This window comes from Garra rufa, chromosome 20 (genome assembly GCF_049309525.1).
Source record: "Garra rufa chromosome 20, GarRuf1.0, whole genome shotgun sequence".
NCBI lineage: Eukaryota > Metazoa > Chordata > Actinopteri > Cypriniformes > Cyprinidae > Garra > Garra rufa.
In genome coordinates this window covers 17,732,847-17,755,374 of record NC_133380.1, presented here as the reverse complement: position 1 = coordinate 17,755,374, position 22,528 = coordinate 17,732,847, and the positions used below count along the sequence as shown (strand labels likewise).

The following is a 22,528-nucleotide window of genomic DNA, read 5'->3' as shown; positions in this document are numbered from 1 at the left end:
CTTTCAATCAAGTAAATGCAGCCCTGATGAACATAAGAGATTCTTTTTTTAACAAGAAGTAATGCCCAAGAAATAAAATAGCGTTCTTTGAAAACATTGTAAAGCCTTATTAAGGCTTTTCAATAAAAATCTAACCAATAAAAGAAACAAAACAATTCATGTAACAAAAGACAAAGCTCTTGTGACAACTAGCCCCAGTGTCCCCTATATAGAGAGAGTGACCTACCAGGCCAACTAGAAGGTCTGCCGCCTCTCGGCGTCCCAGAGAGCCATGCTCAGTTCGGTCAATAGAGGAATTATGTGTGCTGGAGGACCTCATGATGGGCAGACTAAGAGAACGGGGGTCTTTCACACACCTCTCCACCTTCAGCTCCTCTCCTGGTCGAGCTGCACACACACACACACACACACACACACACAGTTTATGACATGAATTGATCCAATTTCTGATAAATTCTTCTGTTGATAAATAACACAGAATTTACCCAAAGAATTATTTAACATAATTTCTGGCTGGAAGACCAGTACACGTTCTAAAAAACAATATCAATATAATGTCTTTTGCTTCTCTCTTTATATATTACTATTCATCTGTATCTGCATACAAATCTCTATTTGCACATAAAGAAGATGAGCCAAGAGATACTGTAATCAATGCTCTAATATTTACATGAGTTCTGAGATACATCTGTTTTGAATTTGACTGCTAGCCAATATAGACAGACTCCAGTCTGTTGATTTCACAGTAAGTGCTTAGAAGTTAGCAGGGCATTACCTCGTACTCTGAGGTAGTGGCCACCGAAGCGGTAGGCTTCAAATCCCAGTGAAAGTGGGGTATTGGACTGATCTAGGAACAGGTTGACCCGTGACAGCTCAATGCCTTTTCTTTCAAATACGGCTCCCAGGACTTCTCTGAAACACAAAGCTTACAGATCAGCTAACCATTGTTTCTAACTGCATTGATTTGTTTATTGCACCACCTAGGGGTTCAAACACAAAATCACCTCAAGGTTTTCTTCTTCACAGCTGGGACGATCTCCATGCTGACGTCAATATTTAGGTCAAACTTCAGAGTAAAGCACTCCTTGCTGGGGTCCTGCAGGAGTGAAGAATGGATCGATCAGCTCATGCCTCAGGAAAACAAGCTATTAGTTATCACGAATGCAAACTATGATTACGTTTTCAGACAAAGAAATGCCTGCAAAATTAAACCATTAGTTTGAGACAAAAAAGCAGCACAAAGACTAAATAAAAATCAGAACTCGAATTCTTCTCTTACATCTGTGTGTCGGCGTCTGGTCTTCTTTTTAACCAGTTTCATTCCTCCACTCCTGCGATCCCTGAGGAAAAACAAACAAGGAATGACTGAACCTACAAGGAATGCCTTGGTGTCTTTTTCACTAACCATAATTCATTTTAACCAAGCACAGGTAAGTCATTGTCTTTCTTTTCAGCACAAACCACCCACATTTTATGTAAATTAATCATATTGAACCTTGTTTGTTTTAAAAAGCAGGACAACGTACTACTGTCATCCACAGAAAACAAGTAGTAAACTGAATTTTACAAAAATGTACACTTTCCTGGTTTTATTACAGTTTTTTATTTATGTTTTTGGACAGAAACAGCAATTTCTGCTTGATTTTTTTGGGAACTTGACAATCTATTTAATTTTTAAAAAATACATATTTATCAGATTTAAAGATTTAACATGAATTTAAATAATGCTATTAATTGTCACAACTTTCCATGTCAAGAAATATGATTTCAGCTTACATCTAAAGGTTTCAGCTTATTCATATCATTTTAAGCCATTCTTCAGACTTATGTCTTCTAGTGGGTCCCAGTCTCCTATTTGTACCGTATTGGCATATTTGTTTTAGTGACTTGCGTACAAAACTAATTTAGTAGTCATAATGCAGTCTTAGTTAAATTCCCTTGTGAGCGTAACGAGCAAATTTCAGACGTGTAAGCTAAAGCTACTTAGCCTTTCAAATCGAATTAATTGCGTAACTCGCATTGTTTCAGGAAGCCTGCCAGAAACACAGTTTGTACCCATTCATTTATAAGGTTGCCAATTCGTTCAAGCTCAAGAGGTCAGATTTACACTCTCCTTTTCATTTTTCCATTTCCTAAAGCAGTTTGACCATCAAAAAAGGAAAAGATAGTCCCATCCCAGATATTCCCTAGTGGATGACGACACTGGAAAGTACACAGACTTCCTCTTTCATTATAAGAAACATTAGCGAAACCCAAGCGTGTGCCCATTATGGATGTAATAATGAAGGGATGAATGTGAAATGTGAAAAGTACTGACCCTAGGTCAGAGTATCCATCCTCTCCGTCCTCCATGTCTGAGGGGGGACCGGTGCGAGGCGGACAGGAACGAGTGGACACGTTCCGGGCCAGGATGGAACCTGTGGGAGAGAGGAAGTGAGGCAACATTAACATCCTGCCAGAAGCTGGTAATAATAATTAACCTTCATACATTTCGTGCTAAGTGTCATGGTCGTCTTGAGGATGGCTGACATTTATTTTCATTGTTCAAAATTGCTGAAACAACTAATAGGTTGAGAGAGAGCTTTACCTTGTGGTTGCAGGTCAAACCGCGGGTGCCTGTCAAAGAGCATGCCGTCACGGGCGACGGGATGGCAGTTTGAGTCACATGACTCACAGAGGTGCAGAGGGCTGCCGTCTATAAGGTCCTGACACGACGGGTGGTGACACACCTGAGGCATAAATCATAAAGCAATATTGTCATATTTGAAAACACAGCAGTGTGAAATCCAACTGCGTGTACATAATTGTCTTTTTGGCAATATGACCCAAACCCAATTTTTTTCGCCAAATTTGACACTGATGGGCCTTTTTTTTTAAAAATATGGGCACTTCTGGCTTTGAAGAATGAAAATAAACCTTCTTAAAGCAATATTCACACTCTCATTAGCTTATTTAATTTGTCCTCTAACAATTTCCAACAGTGAACACTACCAGTCAAAAGTTTTGGAACAGTAGGATTTTTTTTTTTTTTTTTTAAGTCTCTTCTGCTCACCAATCCTGCATTTATTTCATCCAAAGTACAGCAAGATTACAGTAAGATTTTTTTAAAATATTTTTATTATTTAAAATAACTTTCTATTTGAATATATTTGAAAATGTAATTTATTTCTGTGATTTAAAGGCTAAATTTTTAGCATCATTACTCCAGTCACATGATCCTTCAGAAATCATTCTAATATTCTGATTTGCTGCTAAAAAAACATTATTGTTATTATTATGTTAAAAATAGCTTTCTTTGATGAAAGTTCAGAAGAACAACATTTATCTGAAATAGAATCAATTTTGATCAATTTAAAGCATCCTTGCTAAATAAAAGTATTGCTAAATTTCCATAATTAAAAAAAAAAAAAAATACATATACATATATATATATATATATATATATATATATATATATATATATATATATATACATACACACACAAAAGCTTTGGATCTTTCTATTCATCAAAGAATAAAAAAACAGGTTTCATCTGTTTTAAATATTGATAATAACAATATAAAAGGTTTCTTGAACAGCAAATCAGCATATTAGAATGATTTCTGAAGGATCATTTGACACTTAAGACTGGAGTAATGATGCTGAAAATTTAGCTTTGATCACAGGAATAAATTACATTTTTTAAAAATATTCATATAAAAAGCAGTTATTTTAAATAGTACAAATATTTCACAATATTACTGATTTTGTTGTATTTTATCAAATAAATGCAGGCTTGGTAAGCAGAAGACAATTCTTTAAAAACATTTAAAAAATCTTTAAAAAAACATTACAAATTGTATATACAAAAAAAAAAATCATTGGAAATGACACAATAACAAAATATTGTTTAAAAGTGATATTTATCTATTTTTGTCTCCAAACAATAAATGTATCATATTTCACCTCAAGTCCTTAAATGTTTAAAAAAGTATTTTATTTTTTAATTACAATTTATTAATGGAAAAAAATTTGAGTGGCAGTGAAAATTTGCATAAAACTGATATAATCCAATTTTATACATTTTATATTATTATTATCAATTTTTATTATTGTGTTCCACAGTTTCATTTGTGTCTATGTACTGGAAGCTCCATTGCCATAAAAAAAATCATTGTGTGTGAGAGCACATGTGTCAATACAGCTCAGTTTAATAAGTTATTTAAAAATGAAACAATCAATATTTTTTAGTTTGATTATTTCCATATCTTAAAAAAGCCTTGGTCTAAGATAAGGGTTACACAAAATGTATACATTAAAAACAATTGAAAAGTATCAAAAATAAATCATGATGGCATGGTAAAATATTTCCAGAACTTGACCTTCAATATAAAAGAAGAAAAAAGTACCAATCTGTTCAACAAAAACGAAACCATTTAAACAACCACTGCGACATAAAAAGTTCAGAAACTGTCTGCTGTGCTATTATGCAACATTACGTTAGCATAAAGCTCAACATACCATCAGTTTACAGCAGCGTCCTACACAAGGCCATTTGAGAGACAAGTTGTAAGGCCAACAACAGCAGGAAATAAAGTGTGGAAAGATAGAAAAAGAAAGAGGGATTAGGACCTCCTGGTTGTGTGCTTCCTTCTATTGTTCTCTTAATATGCTTCAGAACAGAAGCAGACCGAAAACCAAGCAAAAAACTGAGCCACCATATAAAAAGTGGCGATTTTTCTCTTTAAGTCTACTTGTCAAACAGCTGCTTCTCAAACAAATTCAAAATGAAATATATTCAAGCTAAACCTTCTGAAGGTGCCAAAACAAGCGTGTCTCCTAGATGCTGAAGTAGTGACGAAGCGCCTGAGCACTTTCTGAGCGAAAACCACAAGAAGTGAGTAAGCAAAGACAGAAAGCATGTGCCAGCAAATCCTAACAAACAATTGGAGACAAGCAACAGGAAAACGGGCAGATTCTAGGGGTTACATAATCGCAAAAACCACACATTGAAAAATAATCGAGGACCTGCATTCATGATCAATTATATATGTATTTTTTTTATCGATATAGCTTCCAGCTGGGAACAAAGAAAACCAGATTGCTGCTCGTAAGTAAAAATTTCAGGCTAAATAAGGCTAAGAGGAACTACTGCCAAGCCAAACTGTTACTTTATCCTACCTGGAACTTTTTTTGCCTCTATTTTTCCTTTGTCTTCTTACTTGAAATGCATTTGCGATGAATTAAAGTGAGGGAAATTTCTTGTGAAAGCCATGAGAAGCGTTAGGCGAAGCGCTTCGAAAGCTAAAACAATGGCTTTTGTTTCTTTTGTTTGAGTTTGTTGTATTTGTTTTAATTATACTTAAAATTAAGATAACACTGTGAAATTAGTATGTTTTGAAGTCAAGATGAATAACATTAACCCAGCAGCCATTTCTGCATCTTCATGTGCAATATAAAATCAAAAGCCATGTAAGTATTTCTTATGCTTACACACACACACAAGTTTGATGGAAAAACACGAAAAAAAAACAAATGAAAAATGCATCGCCATTAATTTTTCGTATTATTTTGATTGTTGAAAACAGCTGAGCTGCTGCATTTTTTTAGGATTCTTTAATGAATAGAATTTCCAGCTTTAAAAAGGTATTTCTAGATATATTATATACATACAATATATACACACACATTTACATGTTGTCATTTAGCAGATGTTTTTATACAAAGCAACTTAGTACAGTCAAACCAAAAATTATTCACACAGCAGATATAATTTTTGATATTTTTTACTAGTGAGGATAGCAAAACAAAGCAAACTGACATATTATACCCACAAATTCTTCATACAGTTGACTACCAGTAAAATAAATAAGAATTTGGAACCAAAAATTATTCAGTTTTGCTTAAGTGTTTTTCTTTCATTGCTAATGTGACCCTTTTACACCACAGACTGAAAAAAATTAAGCATAAGTATTGATAGTTGTGTAAATATTTTCATACTAACAGCTGTCAGAAATTTTGGTTGATTGTAATCTATTACATACAAGTTATTTGACATTATCAAGATAAATTTGTTCTGAAACAGTTTAATTCTGAGTTCTTGTCATATTGTATTACCATTTTCTAAACTATAGTGAATAAACTGTGATAATTTGAAAAATGTTAAAGGTGTCTGAATAAATTTTGGTTTGACTGTGTATATACACTAATAGTTGACTTTTATGCCCTGATCTACTGTATTTATGGATGATAAATATATATTTAACATCCATGAATACTGTACATCAGATCATCTGCTAATACACTAACTATGCATCTCAAGTTGTTTGAGTAAATAAAACACAGATAATATTTTCCAAAAATTGACTAAAAACCAAACACTAACATCTTACATTACCATCTTTTGTCTAAAGACAGCACAGTAAGGTTTACAAGGCCTTGTGAGTACAAAATCCATCTTTAGTTTTTGCCCCACATGACCCAGAGGGCCATGTTAATAAAATCAGCTTGTGATTATCTTGTGCCGACATTTACAAAAGGCCTAGATAGGACTGAAAAAAAAGGTATCACAGTTATCACAACCTGAACAGACCTCAAACAATCACACACCAGTGTACGCCCATATTTAAAGGTCACCGTAAGAAGAAAAGTGATTAAAATGACCACCAAACAATAAAGCACAACACTGAGTCTGTGACTCTAAACAAAAAGCCATTGAAGAAAAGCACACAGACTTTAGTCCGCTCTAAGAGCGAGAGAGAGAGCGCTAACTCTGTCATCAGTTTGGCTATGCCTCATTTATCGGAGACCTTTCACACATCTGTGGTAAAAAAAAACGCAGCACTTCATGCAGCTCAGAGACTTTTTAATAACAACCATAAAACCTCAGCTGCCGCCGTGAAATAACATACAATAACGCATTCATGACACACACCTGATGCCGGTGTCACACGCATGAGTGTGTGCACGTCAGCCTGTGTCTCTCTCCCCTGAAGTGACGGCTTCTCGGCGGTCTGTGAGAATGGCAGAGAGCGATGTAGAGTCTCGGGACAACTCGATGCTTTGAGCGCCCAGCGCCCCCCTCTCTTGCTCTCCCTCTCTCCCCTTTTCCAATTCCCTTGCTTCCTTCCTCTCTTACTGGCTGCTTCTGAACAGCTCAGAGTCTGTGTGTGTGTGTGATGTAGGTGATTCAGATAGAGCAGCTGTGTGTACCGACTGATAGATCTAAAAGAGGGTGTAAGAGCAGTTGTGGTTTTCCAGCCACACCCGCTCCTACTGATTTTGCCGTTCGCAAACAGTTGTCCAACCACCCATACAAAAAACAAACACACAAAACTCTGCCTCACTTGTCTTTCATTGCCTGTTCTCATTTTTACTTCTGTCATTTACTATCCACAGATTAAACATACCTTATATCAGCTGCCAGCTGCAGTATTTAGAAAGATGCATGCGTGTGTAATGTTAGTGATAGGCCAATATATTGGTATAGTAATCCTAAAATCTGTCTGCTTTGAGATTATCGCACTAGTTGTGTCTGTCTGGTCCCTTTAATGCAAATCAATCCACTCGGCGGCCATGTTGGTGACAGATATACAAGTACAGCTCCTGTCACTGGGGAAAACAATGGATTACCAGCTAAAAAAGTTAATTTCACTTTTTGAGAAGTAAAGATTTTGTAAAATACACAAAACTATTTTCAGCATAAATAATATTAGGAAACCAAATCAATATATGTGACCCTGGACCACAAAACCAGTCATAAGGTTAAATTTTACAAAACTGAGATGTATATAATATGAAAGCTCAGTAAATAAGCTTTCTATTGATGTATGGTTTGTTAGGATAGGACAATATTTGGCCGAGATACATCTATTTGAAAATCTGGAATCTGAGGGTGCAAAAAAATCAAAATACTGAGAAAATCACCTTTAAAGTTGTCCAAATTAGGTTCTTAACAATGCATATTACTTATCAAAAATTACATTTCGATACATTTACAGTAGGAATTTTACAAAAAATCTTCATGGAACATGATCTTTACTTAATTTCCTAATGATTTTTGGCATAAAAGAAAAATCAATAATTTTGACCCATACAATGTATTTTTGGCTATTGCTACAAATATACCCCAGCGACTTAAGACTGGTTTTGTGGTCCAGGGTCACATATTGGAATCATTTTGTAAAGGATCATTTGAAAAAAAAAAAGCTTTGCTGATATCACAAGAATACACTACTTTTTAAAATACAGTTGAGGTCAAAAGTTTACATACACCTTGCAGAATCTGCAAAATGTTCATTATTTTACCAATAAGATGCATGTTTTATTTTGCATTTAGTACTGACCTGAATAAGATATTTCACATAAAAGACATAGTCCACAAGAGAAAATGATAGTTGAATTTATAAAAATGACCCGTTCAAAAGTTTACATACACTTTATTCTTAATACCATGTTGTTACTTAAAAAATCCACAGCTGTTTTTTTAATTATAGTTGTTCATGAGTCCCTTGTTTGTCCTGAAAAGTTAAACTGCCTGCTGTTCTTCAGAAAAGGCCTTTAGGTCTTACAGATTCCTTGGTTTTTCAGCATTTTTCTGTATTTGAACCCTTTCCAACAATGACTGTATGATTTTGAGATCCATCTTTTCACACTGAGGACAACTGAGAGACTCACATGCAACTATTACAGAAGGTTCAAACGCTCACTGATGCTCCTGAAGGAAAAACAATGCATTAAGAGCCAGGGGGTGAAAACTTTTCAAATTTGAAGATCGGGGTAAATTTAACTTACTTTGTCTTCTGGGGAACATGTAATTATCTTCTGTAGCTTCATAAGGGCAGTACTAAATGAAAAAATATGCTATTTAGGCAAAATAAGAAAAATGTACACATCCTCATTCTGTTCAAAAGTTTACACCCCCAGCTCTTAATGCATCGTTTTTCCTTCTGAAGCATCAGTGAGCATTTGCACCTTTGCGCTGTGCATTGTTTTCAATCAGAGGAAGATGCAACGTGTACATAAAACATTCTTCGTAAACATGTCTGATGATTTCAAAAGGCTTTGTCATGGTACTCTTGTGAACACACTTCGAAGACTGACAAGGAAGAGAAAAAAATGTCTTTGCGCACAGCTGAACCACTGATGTCACAAGGACCATTTTAACGATGACCTTACTATCTTTCTGGGCCTTGAATGTGGTAGTTGCTTTGCTGTCTATGCAGGGTCAGAAAGCTCTCGGATTTCATCAAAAATATCTTAATTTGTGTTTTTATCCCTTTAAATGATGAGTAAATACAGTGACGTAATATATAAACAACCTGTGTCTCTGACCTTTTTCCTTAGTCTTAGTAATTTCTCTCTTACAGTCAATCTACACCAACTCTCTCTCCTGCTTCAGACTCTTCCCAGAGTACACCCCTGCAGGGGACTGGGTCATGTGGTGTCAGGATATCCTACATAAAAACAGAGTCTTTGAAGCCTTCGGCTGAGCTTACTATTACGAAATTCAGAATATTACAGTATCAAAACCCCCTTTCTTTTACTCTCTCCATCCTTCCTCTCTTTCTTTGTCTGTGCTTTTTATAGCAGGCTGATGTAAGGCCTAATAATGTCCTTGTTCATAAAAGACCGTCTCAAAAAAACCTTAGAATGATAAAACGACAAGCAAACATACCAAACTCAAAATCTTTTATAACATGCCATCACTGAAAAACAAGACTATAAAAAAATAAACAAAGGATGTGACAGGTCAAGTTAAACATACCCCAGAGACAGCAATCTCTCAGAAACATGGGGAGACAGAAGTGTCATCATGAAGGACGTTTCCAACAGTTAAACGTCACTCTTGTGTCCATTTCCTGTTTTTACTCAACTCTGAATCCACAACAACTTCCTGTGGCTACGTCTCTCGGTTTTCCCTTATGAGGACTGGGATGTGTACAAGTGTGATCTCACTGTTTTTCCCTCAGTGAATGATGGGAAGTACTCAAGCATTTGAAAAATGTCCTGGGTTAATCAGGGCATCACATTGCACCGTATAAATCTATGTTTTATAAGATATGTAGCAATATAAGATATCAATGTTATATAATTATTTTAAATGAAACCTTTTCCTGCTCTATTCTTTAGATACTACATTCAGATTTAGATGATCCTATGCTCTCATCAAAACAACTGACATTTGGCTTTATTTCAAAACATGTCGTCATTATACATGAATACGCCTGGGGCAAGGAAGGTTCCGATACCTGATGCAGAGCTAAAAAAATGACTGTAATTTTACTCCTTAGGGGTCATGCATTGTGACCTCTTTGTTCAACCAGAGTCTTAATTCTCCCTTGGTAACATCAGAGGGCTCCTTTAAAGGAGTGAATGAGAGTGGAGAGCTGTATTTGGCAAAACAGAGCAAACAAGAAGGAGAGAATTAGAGATCTTTGTGCTGACAGCTGGTACAGCATGAAATATGAGGTAATATAGGTTGTTTTCACACTTGGTCCAATGTCAGTACCACCGAGAGAAGTTGTAGTACAACTTAGAAGTATTTAAAGGTAAATTGTTTCACTTCTACCTCTATTAGTGCTGCAAAACAGTATTGTAAACAATGACTGTTTCCAAAGGGTTTCACAAAAAACTCCTAATGCCTAATATTGGTCAGGGGAACAGATAGCCCCGCCCCCTAAACTTTTGGCTTAACACGATTGGTTAAGCCAATGTTGCCGGGCAGAGTTGGTCAGGATTTTTAAATAAACAGAAAAATGTTTTGATAGTACCTTAGTGTTTATGTTTTGAGAAATCCACCTACAAAGGTATTAGCTATAAGTAAGAGATAAAAGCATGAAATTGGAGTGTTTTAAAATTGAAACAATTACACACCTTTATCATAAAAGAAAAGGAAGACAATACAGAAGATTAAAATGACATAAAATTTAGTCTAATTTCGTACAGAAATATCAATAGCTATATTAATAATTATTTCATTAATTGTAATTTAATTGTAAAAAATGTATTACAATATTTGTCATTTAATTTTAAATAAAAAAATTAACTTTAATTAAATCGAATTAAATTCAAGTTTAAAATATGTATTTTATTTAATCATTTTAATCACCTCTCATATAAAATATGAGAGGTAATATAAGTTGTTTTCACATTTGATCCGATTTCAGTACCACTGGGAGAAGTAGTACAACTATTAGTATAAGAAGTATTTAAAGCTAAATTGTGTCATTTCTACCTCTATTAGTGCTGTACACAGTATTGTAAACACTGACTGTTTCCAAAGAGTTTCCCAAAACACTCCTCATGTCTTTCATTGGTCAGGGAAATAAATAGCCGCCCGCAAACTCTTGGCTTCACACCATTGGTTAAGCCAATGTTGCCGGGCAGGGTTGGTCAGGATTTTAAAACAAACTGTTTAAAACAAAATGTTTTGAAAGCGCCTCAGACAAGCAGCGTTTATGTTTCAAGAAATCAACCTACAAAGGTATTACCTATAATTAAAAGATATTATATGAGTGTATTTTAAAATCGAAATAATTACATACCTTTAACATAAAAGAAAAGGAAGAAAATACAAAAGATTAAAATGATACTGCACATAAAATCTATTCTAACTTCCTACTGACATATGAATATCTATAATTACTGCATTAATTGTAAATTAATTTTAAATAAAAAAATTAAACTTTAATTAAATCTAATTAAATGGAAGCTCAAAAATATGGATTTTATTTAATTTTTTTTTTATTTACCTCTCATACGAAATATGCCTTACACTGGCCAGGGAAACAGATAGCCCCACCCCCAAACTCTTGCCTTAACACCATTGGTTAAGTCAATGTTGTCCAGCAGGGTTGGTCAAGATTTTAAAACAAACAGAAAAAATATTTTGACAGCAACTCAGACAAGCAGTGTTTATATGTTTCAACGGTAAAAATAATAATAATAATAATAAAATGTAAAATATTTACACACCTTTAACATAAAAGAAGGAAAGGAAGAAAATAAACAAAATTAAGTAGAGAGCTACTAAATTAAGTACTGAGAGTTTCAAACTCTCAGGAACCATCCAAATAAAGTGTTACCCAAATTTCTCCTTGAAATATGGTTACGTAGCCAAACACGCAGTAGAAATGTTCATAGTGGCTGAGTATTATTGCTCCATCTGGTGGTAGAAAGCAGTAATGAGGCTTCACAATTCAAAACCCTGCATGAACACTGATTTACTCCACTGTTCACATCTTTTGTCCTTGAAATATTTCAGACAGCACATAAAGTTTTGAATGTGGGCATCTCCTGAGACTGCTGTGCAACAGATGTGAGTTCAGGCTCTTCCCACACTCAGCTGTTAGGCAACACATAGTGAGATGTAAAGCAGTGACAAGAGACAAAGCACAGACCTGCTGCAGAAGTTGAAATAATCCTTTCAATCATATTAATGGCTGTAAACGAGTTTGAGAACCTGCTATGGGAAAATAACACTAAAAAAATATTATGAACAATGTTCAATGCTGTTTGGACCCCGTTGACTTTTATTGTACAGTATGTACAAAAAGTTCAAAACCATATTTCTCAGAAGAAAGGAAGTTTTAGAGATTGGAAGAACATGAATAATTGATGACAATTTTCATTTTTGGGTGAACGATCAATTTAATAAGCTCATTTCATGGTTGTGAGCTTCTTGATGTCTTTAAAATTACTTTGTGAGGAAAATCCATTGCGACGGAATGCCAGGTTAACCTCAAGCCAGCAGATTAAATATATTATTGAACACTGAAAAGCAATTAACCTACTTTTCTAACTGAAATCAAGTCTTTGAAGCCAAGACATTGACAGCCCTGTGAAAGGGCGACGTTCTGGCGTTTTAAAGAAGAACATGTCTGAAAGACACCATTATCCCATCTGCTTACCTATAATACTCTGTCCAGCTCCAGCTTAGTGTCTTTGTAAGCAGCACATTCATCTTTCACAACACAAATTACAGTCAGCTGCTAATGTCTGTGTTTATTATAGTGCGGTGACTGTTTAGTCTGTGTTTGTGTAAGGGATGAGGACGGTCAGCCTATTTCGCAACTTTTTCACACACACATTTACATGTGCACACAAGCATGCAAATGCACACACACATAAATTATCAATGCATATACACATATGCATACACTTACACACTCTAACACTGTACTAACATATTACAGATCCTATTCTGTGTTGGTTTCGTGTGGAATGAATTTGTAACGAATCCAATTAATTATTTATTAAACCTGGCACTATATATTACTCAGAATTACAAGAAATAAACTATATTTGGAAAAAAATGAGTCATTGAACTCAAAATTCTGACTTACTTTCATCCAATTCTGAGTTTACATTTAGCAATTCTGACTTTTTTCCCTCAGAATTCTGAGTTAAAATCTGGCAATTCTGATTTTTTTCCCCCTCAGAATATTGAGTTTACATCTGGCAATTTTGTCTTTTTTCCCCTCAGAATTCTCTTTACATCTGCCAATTCTGACTTTTCCATCCTCAGAATTCTGAGTTCAAATCTGCAAATTCCGACTTTCTTCCACTCAGAATTCTGAGTTAACATCTGGCAATTCTCACTTTTTTCCCTCAGAATTCTTAGTTTGCATTTGGCAATTCTCACTTTTTTCCCTCAGAATTCTTAGTTTGCATCTGGCAATTCAGAATTCTGAGTTAACATCTGGCAATTCTCAATTTTTTCCCTCAGAATTCTGAGTTTGCATTTGGCAATTCTCACTTTTTTCCCTCAGAATTCTGAGTTTGCACCTGGCAATTCTCACTTTTTTCCCTCAGAATTCTTAGTTAACATCTGGCAATTCTCACCTTTTTCCCTCAGAATTCTTAGTTTGCATTTGGCAATTCTCACTTTTTTCCCTCAGAATTCTGAGTTTGCATCTGGCAATTCTCACTTTTTTCCCTCAGAATTCTGTTTACATTTGCCAATTCTGACTTTTCCATCCTCAGAATTCTGAGTTCACATTCCTCAGAATTCTGAGTTTGCATCTGGCAATTCTCACCTTTTTCCCTCAGAATTCTTAGTTTGCATTTGGCAATTCTCACTTTTTTCCCTCAGAATTCTGAGTTTGCATCTGGCAATTCTCACTTTTTTCCCTCAGAATTCCTAGTTTACATCTGGCAATTCTCACTTTTTTCCCTCAGAATTCTGAGTTTGCATCTGGCAATTCTCACTTTTTTCCCTCAGAATTCCTAGTTTACATCTGGCAATTCTCACTTTTTTCCCTCAGAATTCTTAGTTTGCATCTGGCAATTCTCACTTTTTTCCCTCAGAATTCTGAGTTTGCATCTGGCAATTCTCACTTTTTTCCCTCAGAATTCTTAGTTAACATCTGGCAATACTCACCTTTTTCCCTCAGAATTCTTAGTTTGCATTTGGCAATTCTCACTTTTTTCCCTCAGAATTCTGAGTTTGCATCTGGCAATTCTCACTTTTTTCCCTCAGAATTCTGTTTACATTTGCCAATTCTGACTTTTCCATCCTCAGAATTCTGAGTTCACATTCCTCAGAATTCTGAGTTTGCATCTGGCAATTCTCACCTTTTTCCCTCAGAATTCTTAGTTTGCATTTGGCAATTCTCACTTTTTTCCCTCAGAATTCTGAGTTTGCATCTGGCAATTCTCACTTTTTTCCCTCAGAATTCTGAGTTTGCATCTGGCAATTCTCACTTTTTTCCCTCAGAATTCCTAGTTTACATCTGGCAATTCTCACTTTTTTCCCTCAGAATTCTTAGTTTGCATTTGGCAATTCTCACTTTTTTCCCTCAGAATTCTGAGTTTGCATTTGGCAATTCTCACTTTTTTCCCTCAGAATTCTTAGTTAACCCTTTCAGTAGTGAGTTTAAAATATTCTAGCGGACCCCCCAGAGTGAGTTTTTTTTTTAAGCGACCGTTATTTTAGAACGTTCGCTCTTATTGTTTCCATGGCGACGCGTCAAGCTTGTCACGTGACACAACACAGACACAATAACACTGTATGACAGATAGATCGCTTTTATTTCGTTTTTCCTTTTTTATTCAGAATACTCACACACTTGCTTATCATGCCATGAACTATCTAATATTCCTATTCACAAATATGTGTGAATTAGTGTTTCGTCGTTTAAAACCCTATATAAATGATCTGGATCGTAATCTGTAATGTGAGATGGGCGCCGCCATGTTTGTTCGCGCTGCCGTTCAGAGAGTCCTGTCAGCCGGATTTACAGCACGTAAATTCATCCGTTTCTCCCGAAATACATGAAAGTAAGTGGCTGGTGAACTGGAAGAGGAATAGAGTGAACTTTTTAGTTACTTAGACTATGTGTATGTGATATGAATAAAACACATCGGCAAATTATACTTGAATAGACTGCTGTTTGCTGCATCCATAAACATATGTGTGTATTTTACAAACTCTAAATGCCTCGTTTTACTAGTACTTATGTGTATTTAAATGTCTGAAACCTAAAATAAGCGTTATGTGGTTAAAACACTGCATTACAGTTGCGTGACGTCACCGAACGTTCTAAATCCCATTATGTGGGACCATACTCCCAGGGGCACGGAAATTAGAATCCCATATGTGGGACCGTACCGCTCAGAGGGTTAACATCTGGCAATTCTCACCTTTTTCCCTCAGAATTCTTAGTTTGCATTTGGCAATTCTCACTTTTTTCTCTCAGAATTCTGTTTACATCTGCCAATTCTGACTTTTCCATCCTCAGAATTCTGAGTTCACATCTCTCAGAATTCTGAGTTTACATCTGTCAATTCTCACTTTTTTCTCCTCAGAAATCTGAGTTTGCATCTGGCAATTCTTACTTTTTTCCCTCAGAATTCTTAGTTTACATCTGGCAATTCTCACTTTTTTCCCTCAGAATTCTTAGTTTACATCTGGCAATTCTTACTTTTTTCCCTCAGAATTCTTAGTTTACATCTGGCAATTCTCACTTTTTTCCCTCAGAAATCTGAGTTTACATCTGGCAATTCTCACCTTTTTCCTTTAGAATTCTTAGTTTGCATCTGGCAATTCTCACCTATTTCCCTCAGAATTCTGAGTTTGCACCTGGCAATTCTCACTTTTTCCTTTAGAATTCTTAGTTTGCATTTGGCAATTCTCACTTTTTTCCCTCAGAATTCTTAGTTAACATCTGGCAATTCTCACCTTTTTTCCCTCAGAATTCTTAGTTTGCATTTGGCAATTCTCACTTTTTTCTCTCAGAATTCTGTTTACATCTGCCAATTCTGACTTTTCCATCCTCAGAATTCTGAGTTCACATCTCTCAGAATTCTGAGTTTACATCTGGCAATTCTCACTTTTTTCTCCTCAGAAATCTGAGTTTGCATCTGGCAATTCTTACTTTTTTCCCTCAGAATTCTTAGTTTGCACCTGGCAATTCTCACTTTTTCCTTTAGAATTCTTAGTTTGCATTTGGCAATTCTCACTTTTTTCCCTCAGAATTCTTAGTTAACATCTGGCAATTCTCACCTTTTTCCCTCAGAATTCTTAGTTTGCATTTGGCAATTCTCACTTTTTTCCCTCAGAATTCTTAGTTTGCATCTGGCAATTCTCACCTTTTTCCCTCAGAATTCTGAGTTTGCACCTGGCAATTCTCACTTTTTCCTTTAGAATTCTTAGTTTGCATTTGGCAATTCTCACTTTTTTCCCTCAGAATTCTTAGTTTGCATCTGGCAATTCTCACCTTTTTCCCTCAGAATTCTGAGTTTGCACCTGGCAATTCTCACTTTTTCCTTTAGAATTCTTAGTTTGCATTTGGCAATTCTCACCTTTTTCCCTCAGAATTCTTAGTTTGCATTTGGCAATTCTCACTTTTTTCCCTCAGAATTCTTAGTTTGGATCTGGCAATTCTCACCTTTTTCCCTCAGAATTCTGAGTTTGCATCTGGCAATTCTCACATTTCCATCCTCAGAATTCTAAGTTTACATCTGGCAATTCTGACTTTTTTCTTGCAGTTGTAAGTTTATATCTCACAATTCCGAGAATTGAAAAAGTCAGAATTGTGAGATATAAATTCAGAATTGCGAGAAAATTTCTAAATACACTATGACTACATCGTACGTGATTCGCTGGAAAGCCACTCTCTCATGAACATGCGTATGACAGATAGCAGAAGCTGGAGATTATAGTATATAAAGTTTTAAATATGGATAATTGTCTTCTACAAATGCATTTAATCACTTCAGAAGTTTTTTCTTTTATTAACCCCCCCGGATATTTTGTGATAAATGGATGCACTTTATTTTTCCTCAAAATCTTAACACCCATTCACTGGCATTATAAAGCTTGGAAGACCCAGGACATTTTTTTAATAAAACTCTGATTGTATTTGTCTGAAAAAAGAAAGTCATATACACCTAAGATGGCAAAGGTGAGTAAATCATGTAGTAATTTGCATCACTGGCTGTATTATCCCCTTAACATTGGTCCGCTAGCAGGATAAGCAATTAAATGTCAACAGCAAGCTATAGTCATCATCTGTGTATTTTCACCTCTTGACCCCTTGTAGGAGACAGGAAGAGCAAACCTACATGAAACTTCTAGCAAACTAGAGACAAGCCACAAAGACCTCAAAACATAAACAAGCGCATACACACACTTAAACTCTCTTTCGCTCTTTTTCAGCAGAAACCGTTTCAAATAAACAAGAGCCCCTCTCATCTTTCCATATTTTAAGGGTAATGACATAAGCGTGTTCCTGGTTCAGATAAAAACACTGGGTACATTAAGTTAAGTCTGGCTTCTATCAGAGAAGACTAGAAACAGAAGTGTTTACCCAGAGCGACTTTTCAAAAGATTGTTCAGATTGTTCAGAGGACACTGGCAGAGTTGAGCTGACAGGAAATGTAGGACACCAAAAAAAAAAAACAAGCAAACATCACTGTGATGTCCTATAATGAATCAGACATGCTCAGCGTAAACAAACTTTATCGGTTTCCTTTATCTGTATCTAGAGCTTAAAGAGGGCTGGTACTGGCAATTAATTTTGTGCATAAAAACTGTCAGTACTCTCATCTGTACCTGCTCAAAAAGATAGTCTGCCTCTACATTATATCAGACTTGCACTTCAGTTGTTATTATGTGATGTTTATGGGTGTTTAATAGACCAACATGCATTAAAAGTGGTAATTCTATATATTATATAATATACTATATATTCAATAACAATAAAAGCTTAATCAACTGAGTCAATAAATTAAAATAATCATACTTAATTTCTTTTTTTTTTAAACAGTGCTATACACAAATGAGGGGAATACTGGCACATGTTTTCGTCCAACGGCTGTATACATCAGTATTCATATTACTGTAAAGGAACACCTGGTAAAATACAAAAGTGGAAAGTGTTGCTAATGAATAGGCACCAGGTTTGCCAGTAAGAAAAAAATGGGAGTGACTGATGTGATGTTTAAAAGAAAGAGGGACACAGAGAGTAATACACTGGCTTTTAAGTCAAACCAGTTTGGCAATGATCCCAAGACAATAAAGTGCAATCAAAAAAACAGACAAACAGACAGACATAGGAAGAGAAACAGTGTGTATAAAGGGAGAGAGGGAGAGAAAGACAGGAAGGGAGAGACATATCGTTTTGTGTAGGTGTGTTTATGTGCGAACAGCCTCATATACCCTACACACGAGCAGTAATCTCACTTTTCCATGCCTGCATCCCCAGACTCCCAGAAGGCTGATGAAATGTCGCCTATAACATCATATCCGCCCTCTCGCCACTGAACTTTCAACAGCACATAGACAAACAAAACTTTTGTTTTTCCTGTCAGTTCCCTAAGCACACATGCTGACAAATGATTATTGTGCTGGAATATTCCATGTGATAAATGCAACTGGCATACTTGGGATTTTTTGGCCATAAGAGTCCACAAAAACACATTTACAAGCTTGTGTCACCCCTACAGGGCTTCCCTGTGGCATGTGACAAATTCTGACCGCTCACCTTGGAAGCAAGCCGTCGATCGGGACAGTTAGGATGCTGACACAAGATACCGGTTTTCTCCTCCTGTACAGGCTTCTCACCTGAAACAACATACAAACAGAGGTTAAAATCAACCATATGTGGGAGAGAATAATACGTAAAGTCAAGTTGTAAGCCAAACTGGAAATTTCATAGATAAAAAGGTTCATTGTCTTCTGTTAATAGTATAACGATGTATGAAGCACAGACTTTTGTCATTTTCAAACAAGCACCTTCATGTTGGTCAACAAGGCAGATTGATTGCGAAACTTGCATAGTTTTTCTGAACAACGGCAAATGTGCTCTAATTGCTCTAGGTTCTTTTTGGAACTTTTTTAAATGGTGATTTAAAATTTCTGACAAAAAATAAGGTCTGCATACTTGAAAACTTTAATATTTGGCTTAACCATAAATTACATGCAGTATTCAAAGGTTAATTCAAACTGCTCTTTGCTGCTAGTAAGTTGCTACATTAGGGCTACAATAGTTATATGATTCATCAAGCATGTAAACGCACATAGTCATGTACAGTACAGACCAAAAGTTTGGACACACCTTCTCATTTTGGTCTGTACTGTAGATTTGAATTCAACTGAAAAACTTGTGAAAAAATATCTTTCAGGTGGTCAAATAGCAAATAGCAAATAGTGGAGCTCTGCAGCCACCTACTGGTAAAAGTTATTTGTAGTTGTTTTTTTTACTTTTAAAACTGGATTTTCCAAAAGATGGGCAAAAATCTTACACTAAACCATGTGAAATTATCGATGTTATCCGCATGAATTAAAGAAATGTGGGTCTTTTATAAAGTGAATTTTACATAAAAAAGCAGTTTTTGTATAAAAACCCATTTAAAAATATTTATTTATTAATTTATATATATTTAAAAAATATCACTAACCCACTGAAAACTGCACAAATGTAGAGTAAAAACTTTAATAAATAGAAAAATATATTTTACAATTACATAGCACCTTTTACAATGAGACAAACTACAATATTATAAAAACCTATTAGAAATACTAAAGAAAATGCTAAGGCTACCAACTGAACAGCTCTATATGGAAGCAACAAGCATCCAGGAGTAATATAAAGAAGATGAATGAAGCAGATAAATATGATTGAGACATTTTGTACTAGGGTACCATGGAGAGACTCTTGTGAACACAGCGAGTCTGTGGGGGTTATGTCCTTGGGCATGAGCCAAAAGACATAACAGCAATATGGGACGCAAAAGATGAGGCAGCTGGAGGATATGTAGGAGGGAGCATTTGAAAAAAAAAATGACTCAATCAGCTTTATTTAACTTTATTTAGCCATTATTCAGCTTATTTAAACTTTATTTATCCCTTCCTTAAATGAAATCTTGGGTACGAAGAATTGTAAGGCTTAAAATAACGTACTTTAAGTAATTTCTCTTACTGAAATACGTAGTAAAAACCCCAATGTTTTATGTTATTTAAAAAATCCACATTGTTTTAGACATATTTTGGATTATGGAGGGCGCCATTATTTCAATCATGTGAAATAGTTGCATTCTGTGAGCTACTGGCGTAACCTGTTGGTATTTTTACCACAACACAACTCAGAATACACAACTCAAAAAATAAAATACTGAAACGATGACACATTGTGCCACTTTTGTACGTAATTTTCAGTTATAGGGCAACAAGAGAAGCGATGTAAGTCTTCACTGCTTTCCCAGCGATAATAAAAGGAGAAAAGAATGGGAAGATGGCTGTAGATAAATAAAACTGCTTAAAGACCTGCGTCTTTGTTCTCTCCACTTTAGCCCTAATGCCTTTGAGGCTTTTAGTCGACCACAGCTACTAAAAGAGCTTGTCTTGGCAGAGACAAGAGACGCTAGATGCCATCCCGGCAGGATGTAAACATGTCAACGCTTGTCCTGACGCCGCAGCCACTGAAGGAGTTTCTTGCATGAATTTCAGTCGATATCCGAGGCATTTAGACTCCTTGTGGGGAAAAAACTCGATAGTACATAAGCCTACGCTTATATCCATCGCCACCTGTAAGCTCTTTCTGTAGCTGGGGTGATCGTATCTGTATTCTATTTTCCAAGTTGTATTGCGGTAAAAATAACAACATGTGGCGCCAGTAGCTCACCAAGTGCAACCAATTAACCTCATCGAAATAATGGCGCCCCTCATAGTCCAAAATATGTATAAAACAATGTGGATTTTTAAAATAATGTAAATCTTTTATGGGATTTCTACACCGTATTTTAGTAAGAGACATCATTTATGTTATATTAGGCCATAAAAGTCTTAATACCTGTGGTTCCCTTAAGGCAGTGTTTCTCAACCCTGGTCCTGGACGCCCCCCAACACTGCACATTTTGTATGTCTTCCTTATCTGACACACCCATTTCAGGTCCTGGACATGTTTTCTAATGAGCTGATAAGTGCAATCAGGTGTGCTTGATTAGGAAGACACACAAAATGTGCAGTGTTGGGGGGCGCCCAGGACCAGGGTTGAGAAACACTGCCTTAAGGGCATATTTTCAAGGGCATAAAGACTATTGACTACCAGGGTACCAGAGATAGATCATTAAAAAAGTCAAATAAATACACTTTGAGAGATGGATTGACAAAAACTGAAGAACTGACAATAACACAAAAAGGAAAAGAAAGAGGAAAAGGAGAGAAAAACAGACAGCGAAAAAAAGTTGGTGGAAATCTGAGATTTCCAGACATTACAAGTTTGCTGGCAGACTGGCTGATTTTCCTTTCTGTGATGGCAGTGATATTCCACTTACCTAGAAACCCACAGGTTTTAATGCGAAAAAGGGTATGATTTTTTTTTCCATCGATTTTGCCCCCATTCTCCTTTCTAGCAATGCTACCACTTCAAAACCGGACAAACAGAAGCAACCGATGTTAACAGAGTACAGACAACCACATAGACAAGAAACCAACGCTGGCTTTTGAATATATTATAACTTTATTTAATTTACTGTTAACTACAACTACTAACCACTTTGCTATTCACTTTTCCCTCTGAACCCATCATGAACAAATGTCATTCGCACCATTCATTCTGTGGTGAAATGGCTTTTTAAACATTTTGTTTTATTTGGAAAGTTTTATCTGGTGCAAATTTGGGCTGTGGTGAAAATGACGCCACAACTGAGAGAGTGCTAATACATGTAACAAATTATAAGTCTAGGTCTAGGATAAGTATAAAGCCATATAAACGATGCATTAAAGGCATTATAGCAAAAATAAACAGAAGAATTGGAAAACAAAAGGTGAAACCATCTGAGGTTGATGGTTGTGTGAACGTTTGCCATATTCATATAGCATTGTCAGTGCATTTTATCCAACATCATGAAAGCATAACATCACCATATAGGCCAAGTCCGACTCAAGATATTATCCTCTACACTGCTCACATTCCATCTCCATACTCGCTTCAATCTCTCCATGAAGAATATTCCATTTCTCCTTCTTTAGTCAGAGAGGCAGAGGGCACCTCCTAAGAAATCCTCTATGTAAGGAATGTGCAGAATGCCAGGGATCTGTTT

General features: G+C 35.8%; 1 protein-coding gene across 3 annotated transcripts in view; it reads right to left on the bottom strand.

The window, feature by feature from the left end:
• plekhg5a (pleckstrin homology domain containing, family G (with RhoGef domain) member 5a) overlaps positions 1 to 22,528 on the bottom strand; it is a 54,758-nt gene that overhangs the window by 26,190 nt on the left and 6,040 nt on the right. For 2 of the 3 annotated variants that reach the window (XM_073825343.1, XM_073825342.1), the window contains exons 2-8: positions 18,970 to 19,049; positions 2,588 to 2,729; positions 2,318 to 2,417; positions 1,280 to 1,340; positions 1,005 to 1,096; positions 776 to 912; positions 227 to 387 (exon numbers count right to left, since the gene is read on the bottom strand). In XM_073825343.1, the coding sequence (XP_073681444.1) occupies positions 227 to 387; positions 776 to 912; positions 1,005 to 1,096; positions 1,280 to 1,340; positions 2,318 to 2,417; positions 2,588 to 2,729; positions 18,970 to 19,049 (773 nt within the window). Of the gene's footprint in view, positions 1 to 226; positions 388 to 775; positions 913 to 1,004; positions 1,097 to 1,279; positions 1,341 to 2,317; positions 2,418 to 2,587; positions 2,730 to 6,914; positions 7,057 to 18,969; positions 19,050 to 22,528 lie in introns of those variants that run through there. The other variant, XM_073825344.1, reaches the window with a different exon arrangement.